Source organism: Danio rerio, chromosome 12 (genome assembly GCF_052040795.2).
Source record: "Danio rerio strain M-AB ecotype USA chromosome 12, GRCz13ab, whole genome shotgun sequence".
Classification (NCBI taxonomy): Eukaryota; Metazoa; Chordata; class Actinopteri; order Cypriniformes; family Danionidae; genus Danio; species Danio rerio.
The window spans coordinates 38,044,739-38,062,972 of NC_141032.1; the positions used below are offsets into that span (position 1 = coordinate 38,044,739).

Genomic DNA, 18,234 nt, shown 5'->3' on the forward strand with positions numbered 1-18,234 from the left:
ATCTACAATTGTTCAAAGGAATTGAAATTTAAAGGGAGGAGGGTATTTGTGCATTTTCAGCATTCAGGGCTATTTACAGTGTTTTTTTATAATCTCATGCTAATAATGGACCAATTGTTAAACACGATTTGCATGTAAGGCAGAGTATTCCTTTATCAAAAAAGTATTTGGAAAGTTTTTTTTTTTTTTTATGAAAATGGCTCTAGTTGATGTCATTGTGTGTGAAACTCCTTATATGGCCACTTCTCATAGTAGAGTGCACACACAATGGAGTTGCTGGAGAATAGCCCCAAAGAAGTGTGTTTTTGGTTGTACATGACAGGTTGCATATACATCCGTTAAGTGGAAGCTAGACGCATTTCCCAACAGTTGACTGAGTAGAACCACCCATGGCACACCTGCAGGCATTTTCTGAAAAGAATTGTAGCTTTCTCTTATTAATTATTTTCAGAGAAAAAAAAGATATGAGCATGAAACCCCACTTGAACGTCTGTCATCATTCAATTCAACTTAAATTCAAGTTATTCATCAAATTTGACTTACAAAACAAATTTGGAATAAAGTTGGGAGATCTTAAAATGTCTTTACTCTTTATATAGAGTTTATCTTTATTAAAGTTATCCTTGATTCTCTATTAGTATCTTGTGTATGCTTTGCCTAAACAGACGTTAAATCATTTACCTTAGTCATTCTTAACTATATATATTTTACATTCTATACTATATTTTGTATGCTCTGTCAAATTATATGCTAACTGAAACTGGCCTTTGAGGACATGTATTTTACATGCTAATGAGCCATTTTGCAGAAAGAGCTATCCTTGAAAAGAAATATACACCAGAAACAAAAATAACATGCATCTCTGGCTTCTGATTTCCTATGTAAACATTTATGAAAACATATTGGAGCCTATGGAAGTTTCTAAGCATGTGCATTTAACTGGTCCATTTCTTTTGTGGAGAAAAGAGGAACTAGAGAAGGTGCAGAAAAGCTGACAGAGACAACCCGCCTTTTTCTTCTGGGAATATAAACGGGGTCTTTAGAGAACACTCGCAGATAGCCTGGTGTGTTTTCTTGGATAGCATTGTATAACCAATAGGACACAGTTGTGCGACCCAGGGCCCTAATCGAATTATTCATTTGAACGTAATTACTAATATTTTTGAAATTGATCTCCGCCTCCTGAGTTTGTATTGAACAGGCATGGAATAATAGAGACTTATTCCAACAGTAACTTTAATAAATTTTAAGTTTATTGAAATATTTTATTTGCAGTACTAAGTACTAAGACTTTGCAGTACTATTTCTCATTTGATTGTTCAGTTACTGTTCCTAAATACTATCAAACCTCTAGGAAACAATAACACATTGTGTATTTAATTTGTGTCTTTTTCTTTATTGTATTAATGCTTGTAGATTGTTTATTATAAATTATGCATCTACACGACATGATGATAATCTTTTCGCCTATCCAAGTTTTAAGAGCAACAAATAATAACTTGACTTCTAGCTGATCATTTGGTATCACAAGTGGCTTATATAAAAGGCCTACACCAGGCATGTCCAAACTTGGTCCTGGAGGGTCGGTGTCCTGCAAAGTTTAGTTCCAACCCCAATCAGATACACCTGGGCTAGCTAATCAAGCTCTAACTAGGCTTTCAAGAAACATCTTTGCAGGTGTGTTGAGGCATATTGGAGCTAAAATCTGCAGGACACTGGCTCTCCAGAACAGAGTTTGGACACCCCTGGCCTACACCTATTATACCGAAATAAAATATGATAATGCCTTGATGTTTAATTATTTAATTAGGACAGTAGTTCCGACTTTGCTTAGATAAAAGTCTTGTCACGTAACAGAAATAATGTACAGTATAAAGTCATGGTGCAGAGGAAAAAGAATTAATATTGCGTATGATTCGCATGAGCTTGGGTGACTGCATCCATCCATCTCAGCAATGACTCAAATAACTTATTAATAAAGTCATCTGGAATGGAAAAGAAAGCATCCTAGCAGAACTCCCAGAGTTCCATCAAGATTTTTTGGATTCATCTTCAAAGCATTTATCTTACCCAAGACATGCTCAATAATGTTCATATCTGGTGGCTGATCTGGCCAATCCTAGAGCACCTTGACCTTCTTTGCTTTCAGGAACTTTGATGTGGAGGCTAAAGTATGAGAAGTGCTATTCTGATGAAGAATTTGCCCTCTACTGCAGTTTGTAATGTAATGGGCAGCACAAATGTCTTGATACCTCATGCTGTTGATGTTGCCATCCACTCTGCAGATCTCTTGAACGCCCCTGTACTGAATGTAACCCCAAACCATGATTTTTCCTTTACCAAACTTGACAGATTTCTATGAGAATCTTGAATCCAAGCGGGTTCCAATAGGTCTTCTGCAGTATTTGTGATGATTGCAGTTCAACAGATGATTAATCAGAAAATCTACCTTGTGCCACTTTTACAAATAATCAACTAGAAGTCAAGTTATTATTTGTTGCTCTTACAACTAGGATCAACGACAAGACTTTTGTCAGGTAATGTAAATTGATAAATTATTTACAAATAGAGATATTCAAGTCATCGGGTGAAATTGTATTCATATTGCAATATCACAGCAAAATATCGCAATGAAAAAAAAACTTGACATGAGAGCAAGTAAAAGACAATTAAAATTTTTCCAGTGAACTTCATTTCCAGTGAAATCTGTTTAAAGATACGTTAAACGGATGATATAGAGATGTGGCCATCTAAGTAAGGAGGTTATCTGGTCCACATTCTATTCATTTAGACTGAATCATTGGCATCCCCATGAGTAAGAAACTGAGAAACAGGGATACAGTACAACAACACAGAACAGCAGAGAGACACGAGGCACTTACTGGACTGGGGATTGCGTCTGGGTCTATTCTATGTCTTGTTTTCTGCACAGGCGGCATGTCAGAGGTTTGCTTTACATTTTAACAATTTAGTCAGCAAATTATAAGAGAGGAGAGGGATAGAGAGAGAGAGGGAGAGAAGCAAAAACAAAAGAAAAAGAAAGAGAAGGCAGAGAAGATGAACAGAAGTGTAACCACAGTTACAGTTCCTCTGTTTTTATTTCAAGCCTAGAATTACTGATGATTAATCACACTGTTTAGCAGGCAGTACAGGAGACATGTGTGCAGTTATTGCGTGGCGGCACGTGCACAATTTCCAAGCCTTGAAAAATCCATGAAAATGGATGTTATGTTTGCTAAAAGCCGCCATAGTGCATGCACATCAGACACAGGAGACTCCAGAGCGAAGCCTTTTAACACAAGCACATCACAGATCTATGTACATAAATATCCTTTATTACTGACTGACACTATACGGTTATGTGTATGATTGTGTATGGAAGTGCATTAGTACTGAACATGGTGGATAAAAACATTAACTTCAAAACACTGCAAGGGAATGGTGGAGAATGAGCTTGTTGTGTATGTCAGGTGTATGTCAGATGTATAAAGTTCATACCGGGCTTGGGATAGAATCAGGATCGAGTCTCTTTGGGGCAGCTGGTGCTGGGGCAGGTGCAGCGGGTGGTGCTCCATAGTTTGGCTGGCCAGAATATGGTGGTGCTGCATAGCCAGGCTGAGGACCTCTGACTTGCCCGAAAGCACCTGTTAGGGTAAGAATAGATCATAAGCTATGTTTCCATCCAAAGAGGCAAATTAAATTTATGCGCAAAACTAGAATATCGGCTTAAAGACGTGCAAATAAAGCAGCGTTTCCACCTGATGAGTCAAAGGGAACAAAATCATCACTTCCTGAATAACTGGCACCACGCATCAAAAGTAAAAACTAAATATGCTGTTGTAGGAGAAGCTGCATGAAGCTTTTCTTTATTTATTAAATGACTTGCACTTCAGAAGACTTAATGCCGACATGAAAAGAATGCGTTGTGGCGTTTGAAGTCGTGAGATGTGGAGCACAGACGCTCTTGAGAGTTTTGGAGGTAATTAATATCCACTTGTAAAGTCATGATGTATCGGTTGCGTATGGAATACTGTTTCTGAATCCAAGCGGAAATTTTAAATATAATCATAGTGTACACATCAATCTCTGGACTTGCTGCATCACAAACACCAAAATGTTAACAATTTCTAAAAAAATTATCACTTTCTGGCCATCTGATATTAGGCATGAATATATATATATATTGCGATCATGATTTCCTAAAGTATTACACCGCTTTGTAAATGTTTATCATTACCATTTGATGAGTCTCCCCATACAGTTTGATATAGCACTTGGACCTGGAAGCCACTGCACGTGACGTCACACTTAACAAGCGAATAATAACACTAATACTTAAACGATAAGGTGTTTTAGAATGACCAAAACATTTCAGATGTTTTACAATGTGCTCAGCCTGCTGGTGTGTCCATTCCCACAAATTTTTAACATCGCTTAATGTCTTATGACAAAAATCACTTGATTTTTTTTTATACTGCGCATACTGGAATTTGTTCGGTGTTTCCATATTAGTTTATGTAGATCTTTTCCTATCGAATAAAAAAATTATTTTTTTTTTGCGCATTTTCAAAACTTATGGCATTTCCATCAACAGTTTTTTTACGCATATCCAAAATGCATATAAAAATATGTGGATGGAAACATAGCTATACAGAACCTACACTGGTCTCACGGTTCGATTACCATTATCATGTCATCGATTGGGTTTAATTCAATATCTCAGTGAATCAACGATGCTTTCCATATACAACTTAATATTTTACTTACCAACAAAATAATTATTGTATTAAAATTTATTAATATTATTAATATATTATTTGTAATACAATTTTGTCCGTCCTTTAATACAAGCAGTCAGATATATGTACTGTACCTTTATTTTACTAGCTCAAAGAAAACTCTTTTAGAATGTATCAAACAAAACTCAAGTACATGCACAAAACAGTATGAGCATTTACAGCAGATAAAATTTTTTAAAATATCATCCTGCTTTCTTTTTAAGAGTTGTTGAACAACTAATTAATTTATCACACGCTAAACAGAAAAAGCTGCGAGTCAGTGTAGCTCAGCAAACAGTGACATGGACACTGACGTTAAATGGTCACAGCGATTAGCTGATCTATTACAGATGCGACAATGTGGAGAAAACTCGCTCTGCAGACACACTCATGTCTGGATCCACAAGTAATGTTATTGTTGTAACAGCTGATAAAGGAGATAAAATGGTATCTCACTAACAAGCCAGCAAGTGAAAGGAGCAACAGAGAGTGAGTGAGAGTGAGTTTACAGCTTAATTTTTTCCTAGCTGGGTTCTGATGAACTTCTCTGTCAGTGAAAGACTGTCCAGCAAACTCACAAGCAGTGAATGGTGCACAGTTCTCTGCTTTTAAAGTAGTTGGAGCATTTTAATTACTCGCGGTCTTCATCCTCACCATAAGCTACAGCCATATATTGCATATAAAATAAATGGCATTAGTACAAAATAACTGCTTATGATTATTACTGAACCGATACCAAATTGTTTGCGTCTGCATCACAGTGCATCGAAGAAACAATAAACAAACACCCCTAAAAGACAGGTCCAAAAAACTAATACTAATTTTAGAATTAGCCGAGTCATGAAAAAAAAATGTATGAACGTTTTAGAGCAGTACAGTTTTCTTAAACACATTTCTATGCATATTAAATTATGGCATTTAATATTACATTTAAAATTTTTAAGGATTCAACATTTAAAATGATATGTTTTTAGTTCCTTTTTAATTTCAGATCATTTTAAGTGTCTTTTAATACATCTAATTATATTACTTCTAAGAATATTTATTTCAATTTTAGTTTTTGAAATTTAAGTACTTCAAATAAAAAAAAAAAATCACTTGCAAAGTGATTTTTTTTTACATATTTATGATTTCATACTGAAGCTCACCATTTTGCTGAGGAGGATATCCCTGCATTCCCGGCTGTGGTGGTGGCCCTGACAGGGAAGCATTAATAGGACCAGGTGGCATACCAGGTTGTGAAGGGGGTACATGATTAACTTGTGCCATTGTAGGGCCTTGCGATCCCATTGGAGGCCCTTGCAATTGCAGTGGAGGCCCTTGCGATGCCCCTGGTGGCCCATGCGATGCCATCAGAGGCCCTTGTGATGCCATAGGAGGGCCCTGCATTCCAGCAAGGGGAGGCCTTGGTGGAGCGCCAACTTGTGGTGGAAACGAAGCAGTGGTTGGTGGGGGTTCTGAGTAGTATGGTGAGGGCTGGGAAACTGGTGGTTGAGGTGGCATGGGTCCCGGAAGCTGAGAATGAGTAGAGGTGGGTGGTGGACCTCCAGGGAACACGCCGGGTTGGGAAGTGGGAAGCGGAGCTCTTTGAAATGAGGGCTGTGTTGGAGGAAGTGGGCCTCCATATGACTGTGATGGACCTGGAGGAGGAGCTGTGGAAAAAGGAGGCTGAGAGACGGCTGGAGCTTGAGGGAAAGACTGTTGAGAAACAGATGGTGGAGCTTGAGGCTGAGTAGGGCCAGCGGAGGAGAACGTAGAGACAGCATTTGGGAAAGGCTGCTGAGCAGGAGGTGGAGCTCCATAGTAGGGCTGAGGGGGAGCCTGAGCCACAGCTTCAGTAGGTGGAGGCTGTGAGGGAGCCGAGGAGGTGGGTGGGAAAGTAGGAGGAGCTGAAGGTGTGTAGGCAGCAGAGATTGGAGCCTGAGCCGTGGAGGGAGGGGCTAAAAAATGATAAATAGTTTATTACAGCAATGCTACAATTTTTTTTTAGTTATTATGCTTTTATTTTGCTAAACAGTCTTTTACCATAGCCTGGGCCTGCAGGGGAGGGTGCAGTAGAGCCAACCTGCATGCTGGCCATCTGATTGGTCATCTGCTGCATGCCAATAGGTGGAGATCCAAACTGCTGGCCGTATGGGGGCTGAGTAGGACCGGACAGACTCACTGCATTTGGAGTGTGCGGTTGAGACACTAGAGTCCTATACAAGCAATAAAAAAAGAAAGAACCATGATAAGGCAAAGAAACAATTATCATATAACTCATTTTGGATTTATTAAAATTAAGCGATGATTTTTTCTCATTAAGCAGCATCAGCCACAAAAGTGAAATAGTAAAATATAGACTAAATATAATAAAATATATACTACCGGTCAAAAGTCAAGGCGGCATTTAATAAATGTAAACAAATTGTTAAATTACTGTATTTGAGTTTCAAATGAAATTATTAATCCTGTCATTATTGTTTTTATTACTATGACCATTAATAATAAAAATAACAACAACAACAAAAAAATAATACTCAAGTGATTTCTAAAGGATCATGTGACTCTAAAGTAATGAAGCTGAACATTCATCTTTAAAATAGCTGGAAGATATGATTAAATTAAATTCTAAACTACTTTGAACAGTTATTTTATAGTGCAATAAAATTTCACAACTGTACAATTTGTACTGTATTTTGATGAAATAAATGCAGCCTTGGTGAGCAGAAGAAGCTTATTTTAAAACACTTAAAAATCCCACTGACCCCAAACTTTTGAACAGTAGTGTATATTAACACATAAGATATGAGAGTGAAAGCAAAATGACTTCACTGACCCCTGTGGTGGAGCTACCATTGGAGGTGGTCCATTTTGAGTCTCTCCTTGGCCAAACTGCGAATAGCTCTGGGCACCTGAGACAGGTGGTGTCCCTGAGGTGGGGGGTTCTCTCATGCCTTCATGGGAACAGGCAATAAGCAAATAAATACACCTTCCAGCAACACTTTTTAAATTCCAACTTTTATGAACATCTTTAAGAAACAAAGACATTTTAGGTAAATAATCTAGCTGTAAAAAATGTGGGACCTACATTGAATAGCAGGGGATTTTTAAAGTTTGTTTAGACATGTTTGCCTTTATTATGATGGACGAATACACACATGATAAAAAGTAAAGTTTGAAAGACAGTGGTCAGAATAAGAACATTTCCCCAAACCAGAACACCTAGAGCTCAACCACGCAACACATCGGACGACTCTCCACAAGACTACGTTTTGACTATCTATCTCATACAAAAACCTTCTTGGCTAAATGTTGAGATTTTATCTTTCTAAATGGTTTCCTTTAAATATTTTGTGTGCAATAAACTAGTTCAGACATTACATAAGGAACACTCAAATTATACAATACAACTTGCATCTAATGCAATAAAACACTTATGCAATATATTATGGACTTTTCTTTCTATAGTAAACTGTTTGTACAGCTACAGCTTATTTTAATTGCCCACATGTCTCATGCCAATGGAAGCCAGCTTATCATACAGATGAACCTAAACCATATATTATGTTGAACAGGTACTGGTTTATAACATTACATAAATGTTTTAAAATGGTTAAAAAAAAATAATGCATCTAAATTGCAGGGGACAACAGAGAGGAACAATCAAAACATCATCCAGGTCATCTGTGATTTGCTTTTAACATTTTTTTAAGACAACAAATTGTTTAAATTTGCTACTGACAAAATTATCGCTACAACAACAACAATTTAAAAGTAATTCAATAATTCAAGCCCGTTCTGGATATTAGAGAGGTTCAGGCCATCTGTGCCATCAAGAAATTGTCTTGATTCACGTGTACAGGACAGTATGCTCACTCAATGAACATGAATATTACACCGTTTTCCAATTATAAATATACTGAGACCATAGTGAAGACAGGACATGGCGAGAAAAAGTACAAAATTTAATAATGAATCACAGGGAATAGAGAAGAGGAAAGGCTATTAAGCAGAGTTAAACCAGTTACCTAAGTCAAGAGGAGAGGAGGAGGACAGGTCAGAGACTAAGTTTGTTGTGAGAGTCTTAGAGGGAAAGCTTGCATAAGGAGAATATCCTGCAATACAAGAAACAAAGCAGTGAAAATGGGAATGAGATGTGAATCAGGAGATGACTGTTAAAAAGAGGAGGTTGGAACGAAACTGATTGTTGGTTTCTATTTTTTCAGTACATCTATTAAATGACAATAACTAGGGATGCTCAAAATAATCAATTAACAGTTAACTGAAATGGTGCGTTTGTAACCGAATAATGGTATCAGTTAAACGATTAAAAAAATCTTATTTAATATATTTTTAGAGTTTGGGTGTATCATGGGGCCGATCGAATGCGTTTTTCGCGTTAAGAGGGGCAGCTTTTTAATGGTTTACTAATGGGCGCAAGTGTTTTGTGCGCGGCTCATCCCAGAGCAGGAGTGTTTGTGTTGTCAAGACAACTAGAGAAAACTTTTAAAGAGAATGGTTTCCGTTACATTCATTCTTCCATGACGGAGGTCGCCACACTAAAATGCATCCCACCATGGCTACATTCCAGCTACTTCCTAGTAGGGCTGTGCAATTAATCAAAAATCTGATTTCGATTTCGATTTTGCCTTCTAACGATTATGAAAAATCATTAATCGAAATAAGCGATTATTGCATCATTTACCGCCCCCTTTCCAGTTGTACACGTGTTGCTCTTAAAAGCGTGAAAGACCGCATGATTCTGTGTGCCGCGCATACACAGAATTGAAGCATGCAGTCAGCATTCGGTCTCAGTCGCACACTGAGACGAGCAGAGCGCAGTCAGCGCACACATCTACAGTAATCTTAATATGTGAGCGCTTTAATGGTCAAATAGGTGTCAAAACGCAGTTTTTAGTGATTATTTATATCAAGCATCATTTGTGTAATAAACAAACGAGTTGAGAATCAAAAGAGACGCGAAAGAGAAACAATTAAAGAGACAGCGCGCTATAATCCTTCTGCCGCCTGTTTTTATGATTGTTAATCAAACAACAAATGGAGAACATGCCTCTGCTCTGACTGAAGGACTTTTGTAGCTAAAGTGTTTCTTAAAGTGAAGATGCTTAAAGCACAGTTTGTTTTTTATTTTTATTCTATTATATTTATTTCTCTTTTCTTTGCAGGGTGGAAAATAACTGTTTGTATACAGTTGGAGTCTGAATTATTAGCCCTCCTGAATATTAGCAACCCTTTTCCTCCCCAGTTTCTGTTTAATGGAAAGAAGATTTCTGAACATAAAAGCTTTAATAACTCTTTTCTAATAACTTATCCATTTTATCTTTGTCATGATGACAGCACATAATATTTGACTAGATATTAAAAATAAAAAAAAGTCTTTCTCCAGAAGAAAAAAAAATATAAAAGAGGAAATACTGGTAAAATTCCTTGCTCTGTTAAACATCATTTGGGAAATATTTATTTTTTACAAAATTCTCAGGAGCGCTAATAATTTTGACTTTAACAGTAATCGTTTTGAATAATCGACATACAGTGACTCTCTTGCTGGAGTTCATAGCCATTTCACTTTAGTTCAGGACGCATCAATGCTGGTCTTTACAGTAGGTCTATTGGAGACATTCATAAATATTCCTAGCAAATGTAATAAATGTTGGAGACATACTCACTACATAAACGCTCTTAGTTGCACTTCAGCAGCGTTTTTTTGAGCGCGCACAAGAAAATCTGCACTTGAGCAGCGCATATTTGAGGGGGTGTGCAAGAGGTTTTGTACACAAACAGAGGAAATCGGCGCAAGCAAAAAGATTTGCATTGCATAGATGCGATCTCAACTTGTAATACTACGCTGAAATAATGCCATAGGTAGTTGGTAGATTTGTGTAAAAGGTCTGCCGCCACAGCTGGAAAAAATCCTAGAGGAAACATTGAAGATGGAGGAGAGACTAGTGCTCACTGTTTTAAGTTATCCAGAGCTGTATGAATTTACAAATCTTGAATATCACAATATTATTAAATATTACAATTGTAATAACATAGACAGCAACACTTTTGCACAATCAATATCCAGCTGATTTAGTTTGTTTCCTATAATAATTTTTTTTTATAAAAAGCACAGCGTTTCTTATTTCCTTGTCAACAAAAAGGCAGTGTGGTGCGCCTCACGTTTTTAAAACGGAAAAGTGCGTTTGCTGTGATCGGCCCCTTAATATGCAACTGCAACACATACGCTAACGTATAACCACGTGTCTACAGACATATTTGCCAAAGAAGCAAAATGGAAGAAGAATATTGCTGTTGGACACAAATGAGTTTATGCCTAACCAGCGCTGATGCTGATCGCCTCCTGGATCTGCTTCATAAACACAACAAATAGGCTTTAGCTTTCATTTTACAGCTTATAAAGCATGTATGCAATTTAATGCAATATCACATTTAAACAACAAAACTGTTTAAAAAAAGTCAACATATGCGCGCGTTGTCATTGTCTTTTCATCACACGCAGAGTGCACCATTGAACCGCGAGAGAGAGAGGAAACCATATATCAAGACATAATCTTCAAAATAATGATTTTCTATTTTTTTTTTCTATTTCTATTAAAAATGTAAAAAGGTTTTGTGTTATAACAACAACAGCGGGCCATTAAATAAATGCATATTTTCTGTGAAGCGAGCAATTTGAGATTTTTATTTGGACTAAAGACAAAAACATTGAAAAAAAAAAAACTTTCTTAAAAAAAATTCAGTCAGTGTTTTCGTTTTGTAATCTAAATTAATCATTTAAGTAAAAAAAATTTAGGGCATGCCAGTTTATTTTGTTTAGTTTTTTCTGTTTTTCTATGCTGTTGGAAACACTACAGGCGCATGAAGATGCTCTGTTGTTATGTTCTACTATTAATATGTTTGCATGTTAAAATAAATCAGAATTTTAAAATGCAATATATAATGTGTCAGACACAAAATAGACACGTCAATTTTTATACAATAATTTGTAATAATTTAATATTAATCTGAACAGTTAACCGTTAATATTCGATTTATGAGCGGCGGTTGTCGGTTAGCAAAATTAACCGAAATGAGCATTCCTAATGATAACCCATCATAAACGTGTCTCCTGAACAAGTCACAATCATTGTGTACTTTCAACCTCTCTTACCTTGCGGTGGACCTTGTTGGTAGCCAGAGCCCGGGCCGTTATCTGGTGCATACTGAGCTGGATATCCCGATGGCACATGGCCACCCCCGTATCCAGGCTGGGGGTAGCGCTGATACCCTGGCTGAGGGTAGCGCTGATACCCTGGCTGAGGGTAGCGCTGATACCCTGGCTGAGGTTGCCCATAAGGAGAGGCCATGTGAGGTTGCTGGTTGACATTCATTCTCAGTTCATCCCTAATCTGAAGAAAAGAGGGGAAAAAAGGATAAGGAGAAAGTGAGTAAGTAAATCTATATTTATGAGGTATGCCTATAAGAAGTGCTTAAGACGTCTTGTTAGTCTCCCTGGTGCGTTCAGGGGTCTAAAGCCATGTGCCACTGGACTGCTGGCACAGCAAAACTCACAACTAATCATTTAAGCTCAGACCAGTGCAGCAAGTGTTGACATAAATGAGAAATTTTGCCAGAAAAGCTATTTCGCACTTCAAGGCGGAAAAGCTTTGAGGTTTCTTAAAGCGAACAACATAGAGAAGTTGATGAGTAAACAAATAACAGGAGCATTTCACACGAATTTGAAGCACAAGAATTGATATGATTTGTTTTGGTGCCACAACCCATTTTAGCAGAAACTGTCCAGTGCAAAAAGTAAAAAGGAAATGTGATTTAGTGAGTACTCCAGAGGAATTATTGTGGTTTATGTACATCTCATCTGTTGTATTGCACTATCAAACCACAAGTTAAATATGAATTAGAGCTGGGCGATATGGCAAAAAAAAAAACTATTATGATAATTTTTTTCATATCAGTCGATATCTTTAATTATCACGATAAAATGTAAAATCTTTATATCTATCAATTTTATAGGACTTTCAGCATGGCAATCGCTTTGTGCAGCTGATTTAACACATTTAGTGAAATGTTTAGCTGTCTGACAATATAATAAAAAGATAATAAACAAAAGAACAATCTAAACTCAGCATTTACTGCTCAAGTACTGTTCAACAACCAAAGACATTACCTACAAGTTATTGGATATTAATGTTCAACTTTAAAAAAAAAAAAAAAAAAAACAAGTTTGGAACAAGTAAAAGATGTGACAGGATTTTCAGTTTTGGATGAACTTTTCTTTTAATGGTGAACAATATATTTTATTTAGGGATGCTAACGATTACTTGATCTATTGTCAACAACCCTTATAGATGACCGATTAAGCTTGGACATTTAAAGGTTCAGTTATGCTTTGCACTGTAAGACGCGTACAAGCATTACATAAGTGCAGACATTGCATATTGCGGAATGCATAAAACTTTTTTATGTGCAAATCTCCATTATATCCGTTGGTGTTTAACCAATTTTGTCTGACAGACTGGCAAGAATAGGCCTATGCAGACTCTCATTTCATAAATCGCATCACGGCGAGACAAGCGGGGAGCCTCTATCATCCTTCAGGCCGAGTTTATTCTTCTGAGGTAATCTAACAATACTATAAGTGCTGCAAATAGACTGTAAAGACTGTCCCGCTCATGCTGCTCAAACCGCTTCTTTAAATGAATTAAACTGAAACCGAAAACAGTTTAATGGATTGTTTTGGCGCTAAAGCAGGGATGGCCAACCCTGTTCCTGGAGAGCCACCTTCCTGCAGATTTCAGTTGCTACCCATATCAAACACACCTGAACCAATTAATTAGGACCTGAACACCACGTGACAATTACAGGCAGGTGTGTTTGATATGGGTAGCAACTGAAATCTGCAGTAAGGTGGCTCTCCAGAAATAGGGTTGGCCACCCCTGCGCTAAAGCATATAGAATTTGTTATTTGTTATATGTTATTTGTTTTTCTTGTTTATGTAGTAGATAACAGACCAACAACATATACATCAAAATTAAGTTACACATTATACAAAATGAAATTTGTTGCAAAAAGTTAAATTTTCAAAGAAATATAAGTATATTTTTAGTTCGTGCCCATCTTAAACAACTGCTGGTGGATGATACTTCGCACAGTGGAAAATAAGGATTTATTAATGATACACTGTTGTTGTAAACATCGATCATATTTGCTGCATTTTTAATATGTCTTTATTTTTAAGATTTCGTCTTAAGCAACTGATTTCTCCTCTGTGATAAGGCCTTTTAAATGTATAAAGACTGGTTGTTTTACGGTCGATGAGGGACAATAGTGGTATTACAGATTTTAAAATGAATATCTTAATATTAAAAGGGAAACATAAGTCTGACAACAAAAGATCCCCTTAATGTCCTTAAATAATGCAGCCTGTAGTTTACAGCAAGCATCAAGTGTTCATTGAGATCGTGTTGTCTGTCATATCTTCGGTTTTTTAGAGGGTTTTCTTTTTTATAAGGCACGGCTTTCGAAAATGATGACATGAAATGCTGGGTAGTTGCGCTGGTTTACCAACACGTGTTTGGGTCTGTAATGTCATAGCATCTTCATTAGTGTGGTGTTGTTTTAAATGATAAAACCGGTTTGGGAAGTTGCCTGCTTTTGATGGCACGAGTCGTCTGCGCAGTTTGCAGTGCACGTTGCTCTGTTTTGCGTCGGATTAAAAAAAAAGTAAGTACTACTAGACTACTAGTAGACTACTAAAGTCTAGTGATGTTTCTTGTCAACAAGGTAAAAAAGGTCACAGTCACAAACATTATTTTCTTCTTACTCCTTCAAGTGCAACAAACACTGTATGGCTGTACATTTGTATACTGCATGCAGCATCCAGAAAGGCAGGCTGCAAAATGCCAGCGCAGCTTTACGCATAGTGCATAAATATTATCTTGCAATTATGGAACTGTCATTATAGTTTTATTGAAAAATTAATTATCATGATAATTATCGATATCGAATTATCACCCACCCCTTATTTGAAGCAGATGATGATGATGAGTTTTTATTTAATGCCATGTCAGCAACAAATGTTATTTTCATGGCAAGAACATATTTTTAATAGATACACAATTAAAAATACAAACAAATGAATACAACAATTGATTTTTAACGTTAACACATGATAAAATTTTTTTAAAAGTTTCCTGGTGACACTTGTTTCCTATTGCTAAAAATGTCCTTAAGAGAACCTTCTTGGCTTCAGCAGTGATTAAAAGCAGAACACTCCAGTAGAATGTGTTTTACAGTAAGAGCAATTGTAAGTGGGGTGGGGTCTACACCGTAAAGCAAAAAAATCATGGGTTATTCTTCTGTGTAATATGAAGTATTTAAAGGAAATATTCACAACTCCCATAATATATTTCCTAAAAAATCTTTAAAGAAACAGTATTTAATAGAAAAAAAGTTTCCAAATTAGTTTTTCCAAAGGAAAATGTATTATCCATTCTCTAAAAATGACTAAAAATGGGTACTGTAAATCAGAATAGAGCCAGATGTAATTGAAAGACCCCATTTAATGAGATTTCACCAGTACATTCACAGGTAGAGATTATATTTATTCTAATAAAATGAAAACCAAAATAAAAAAATGCATTATTTTTCGTTTGCTAAAAATATACAGTAACGAAAAAAAAATCTAAGGGTGGCTAGTTTGTATTAATGTGTTTTAAAATTAATAAAAACATGCTTGGCCTATTTAAGCTTAACAGCTATATACGCTGCCAATATAGGCAAGTCATTCACAAATATTATTTTACTGTGTTCTGGGTTATAATATATATTTTACAATAAAAAATAAATGTAGCATGTCTTGCTGTTATTTAAAACATGCAATTCATAACACACCAGATCTGAAGGCCTATAGTCTATGCAGTGTGTAAACTACAGGGAGGTATGGAGGCAATACTGCACAGAACGTTATTGAACTCCAATATCTCTAAGCTAGATTGTTACCCGATGACCAATATTAACGTGAGAGATTTTAAAAAATAAAAGGCATTTAAAAAAAGAAAAAAAGAACAACACGCAAATCTGCAAAAAGTAGCTAAAACTGGTCCCGTGGACTTTAGTACTTGTCATCTTGCTGCATATAGTGTGCCCCTGGTGGGAGAGAGAGAAAGCGTGCGCACCAAAAAAGATCATGTCATTATAAATATTCCATTAACCTTACTTATCAAAATATTTGTATTTACATGGTGTTTATTAAGATTGTGTGATCTGTATAGGTTGTCTGATCTTAACAGAAGCTGTACAGATCAGGCACGCACGCGGTGCAGGCAGAGATGTTCATCTCTGACAAGGCGCTTTTATTTAATCTGTAGTCTTTAGATTTTTTACATAATGTTTAATTACTTAAAATTTCTTTTGTTTTTTTTTGTAATTCGACAGTTTATATATAAAATGAGTGCTAGCTTGTTTAGCAGTGATAATTATGCAAGGATCATATTTCATATTCGGTTTAGCCTATTCTTCAGTAGCCTAAAGATTTGTTAATAATGTATTTTATAAACGGATCGTTTATAAGGACAAAGCTATTAATAGCTATATAATACATTAAACTAATTACTACATTAAGACATTGAAGTCAGGCAGGACAACACATCACATCCATGTAGCAAAGTACTGTTGAGTGGTATCTGTGTGTGGTATCGGCCTTTAATGTCCGATACGAGTACAAGTATTTTAACCAAGTATCGACCCGATATCTCATAGTGGTATCGGTGTATCCCTATTTCTAATATGGTGCAGCCCTATTTCAGACATCATCCTCATTTGATCTATCACTGAAATTGTTGTAACAGCAGGTGAATACTGAAATAAAGTTTGCAGTAAATCATGGAGGTCCACATGGAGGCTGAGGTGATGTTCATGAAACTACATAACTATTGACAACAATCAAAAAAGGTGGTATTGTACACAAGTAACCTAAAAATAGCTATTTGGCCATAGGTTAGCATTGGGTTTGCTTCATAAGCAGACCTCCCAAGACAAGGATAATTACTTTGAGAAAAAAATTGGTCTTTAAAATTCTAAAATGAGCATCAAGTAGGATGTAACAAAATGCATAGTAAAATGTAAAACAAAAAGTTAAGGTAACTCAAACCATTTGAGGAAACCTGATTGCAACAAACCATTTAAGTTCAAAAACTAATCCTAATGAATAACTTAATCCATTTCAGTAAACGAAGCAATTTGAGCACAGTAAAACCCAATAAATGAAGAGAACTCAAACCAATTGAGTACTGTAAAACCCAATAAGTTAAGGCAACTCAAACCGGTTGAGGAAATTGATTGCTACAAATCATTCGAGTTAAAAACTAATCTATATAAGTACTTTGAACCTACTCCATTTAAGCTGAAGTAATGAGGTAATTAATTAACTCCTTCAAAACTCTTTACAAAAGAGTAGAATTAACGGTCAGTCAATTTTAAGTTAACTACACTCATTTCATTTGATAAAGTTGACTGCTGGGTTTTACAGTGTACTAAACAAACAGGTTCTATTCTGATTCCATGTCAATTTTAATCTATTCTTGAAAAACATAATACATTTAGCCCTTTATATGAGCTTAAATCTTTAGGAGGATTGTTGATGCTCAAACTTTACCTATATTCAAAGAAGCACACCCTAATAACACAACAGACATGTGATGTCAATGCATTGCGTTCCACACCCACCTCACACACCTGAGGCTCTTCAACTAACTTGTTCACATCCACAGTTTACTGTAGTAAGTCTAGAAACTGCTTAGATTGTGCTGTTTTAATAGTGTCTCCCCATATCAATTTCACAAACATCAATGAAACACCATCCAGAGTGGACTCAGATGTCACAAATACTGCCACCACATTTGTTTTCTCCACAGCAGGTACTATGACCACAACCAAATACATGAGGAATTCTTTAAGAATACCTTGACCTATAATTAGACTTTAAAACATGAGGTGTAAAAATAATAGCCTTCCGGTTTATAGCAAGCCATAGCCAAGAAGCTTGAACGCAACACAGCCTTGAATAATGTTGAATAATTCAAGGCCATGGATACCGTAATAGTATACAGTGTGTGTATCCCATGTGTGAGGACTTTCAGAGATAAACACGCTCATTTTTCATTTTCCATCTATCTGTTAGAAATGAATTGACAGACCTACTTCATGACCTGAATATACTCAAGAGGAATGCAAGCCACATTCAACATGGGGGATAAATTGACAATAAAGGGAAAGCAGCAGTCACGGAGGTGCAAGTATGAGATTCAAACTCGAGTAGCAAGCCTCTGGACCCAAGCAGCTGGTTTCATGGCCTAAAGCATGAAGACAACATAATATTCGTAGTAGTAACATTGCATTAAAGAGTTTGAGAGTCTTAAAACTTTTTAAAAGATACTTTAAAATAATATAAAA

General features: G+C 36.3%; 1 protein-coding gene across 8 annotated transcripts in view; it reads right to left on the bottom strand.

Annotated features, from left to right (window-relative positions):
* sec24c (SEC24 homolog C, COPII coat complex component) overlaps positions 1–18,234 on the bottom strand; it is a 40,810-nt gene that overhangs the window by 20,382 nt on the left and 2,194 nt on the right. For 2 of the 8 annotated variants that reach the window (XR_015503564.1, NM_001441565.1), the window contains 6 exon segments: positions 11,935–12,172; positions 8,789–8,875; positions 7,597–7,714; positions 6,804–6,976; positions 5,927–6,718; positions 3,499–3,644 (listed from right to left, as the gene is read on the bottom strand). Coding sequence is in view for 6 of the 8 variants with exons in the window: in NM_001441565.1 (NP_001428494.1) it covers positions 3,499–3,644; positions 5,927–6,718; positions 6,804–6,976; positions 7,597–7,714; positions 8,789–8,875; positions 11,935–12,154 (1,536 nt within the window). In the remaining 2 variants the exon portion in view is untranslated. 8 annotated transcript variants of the gene reach the window in all.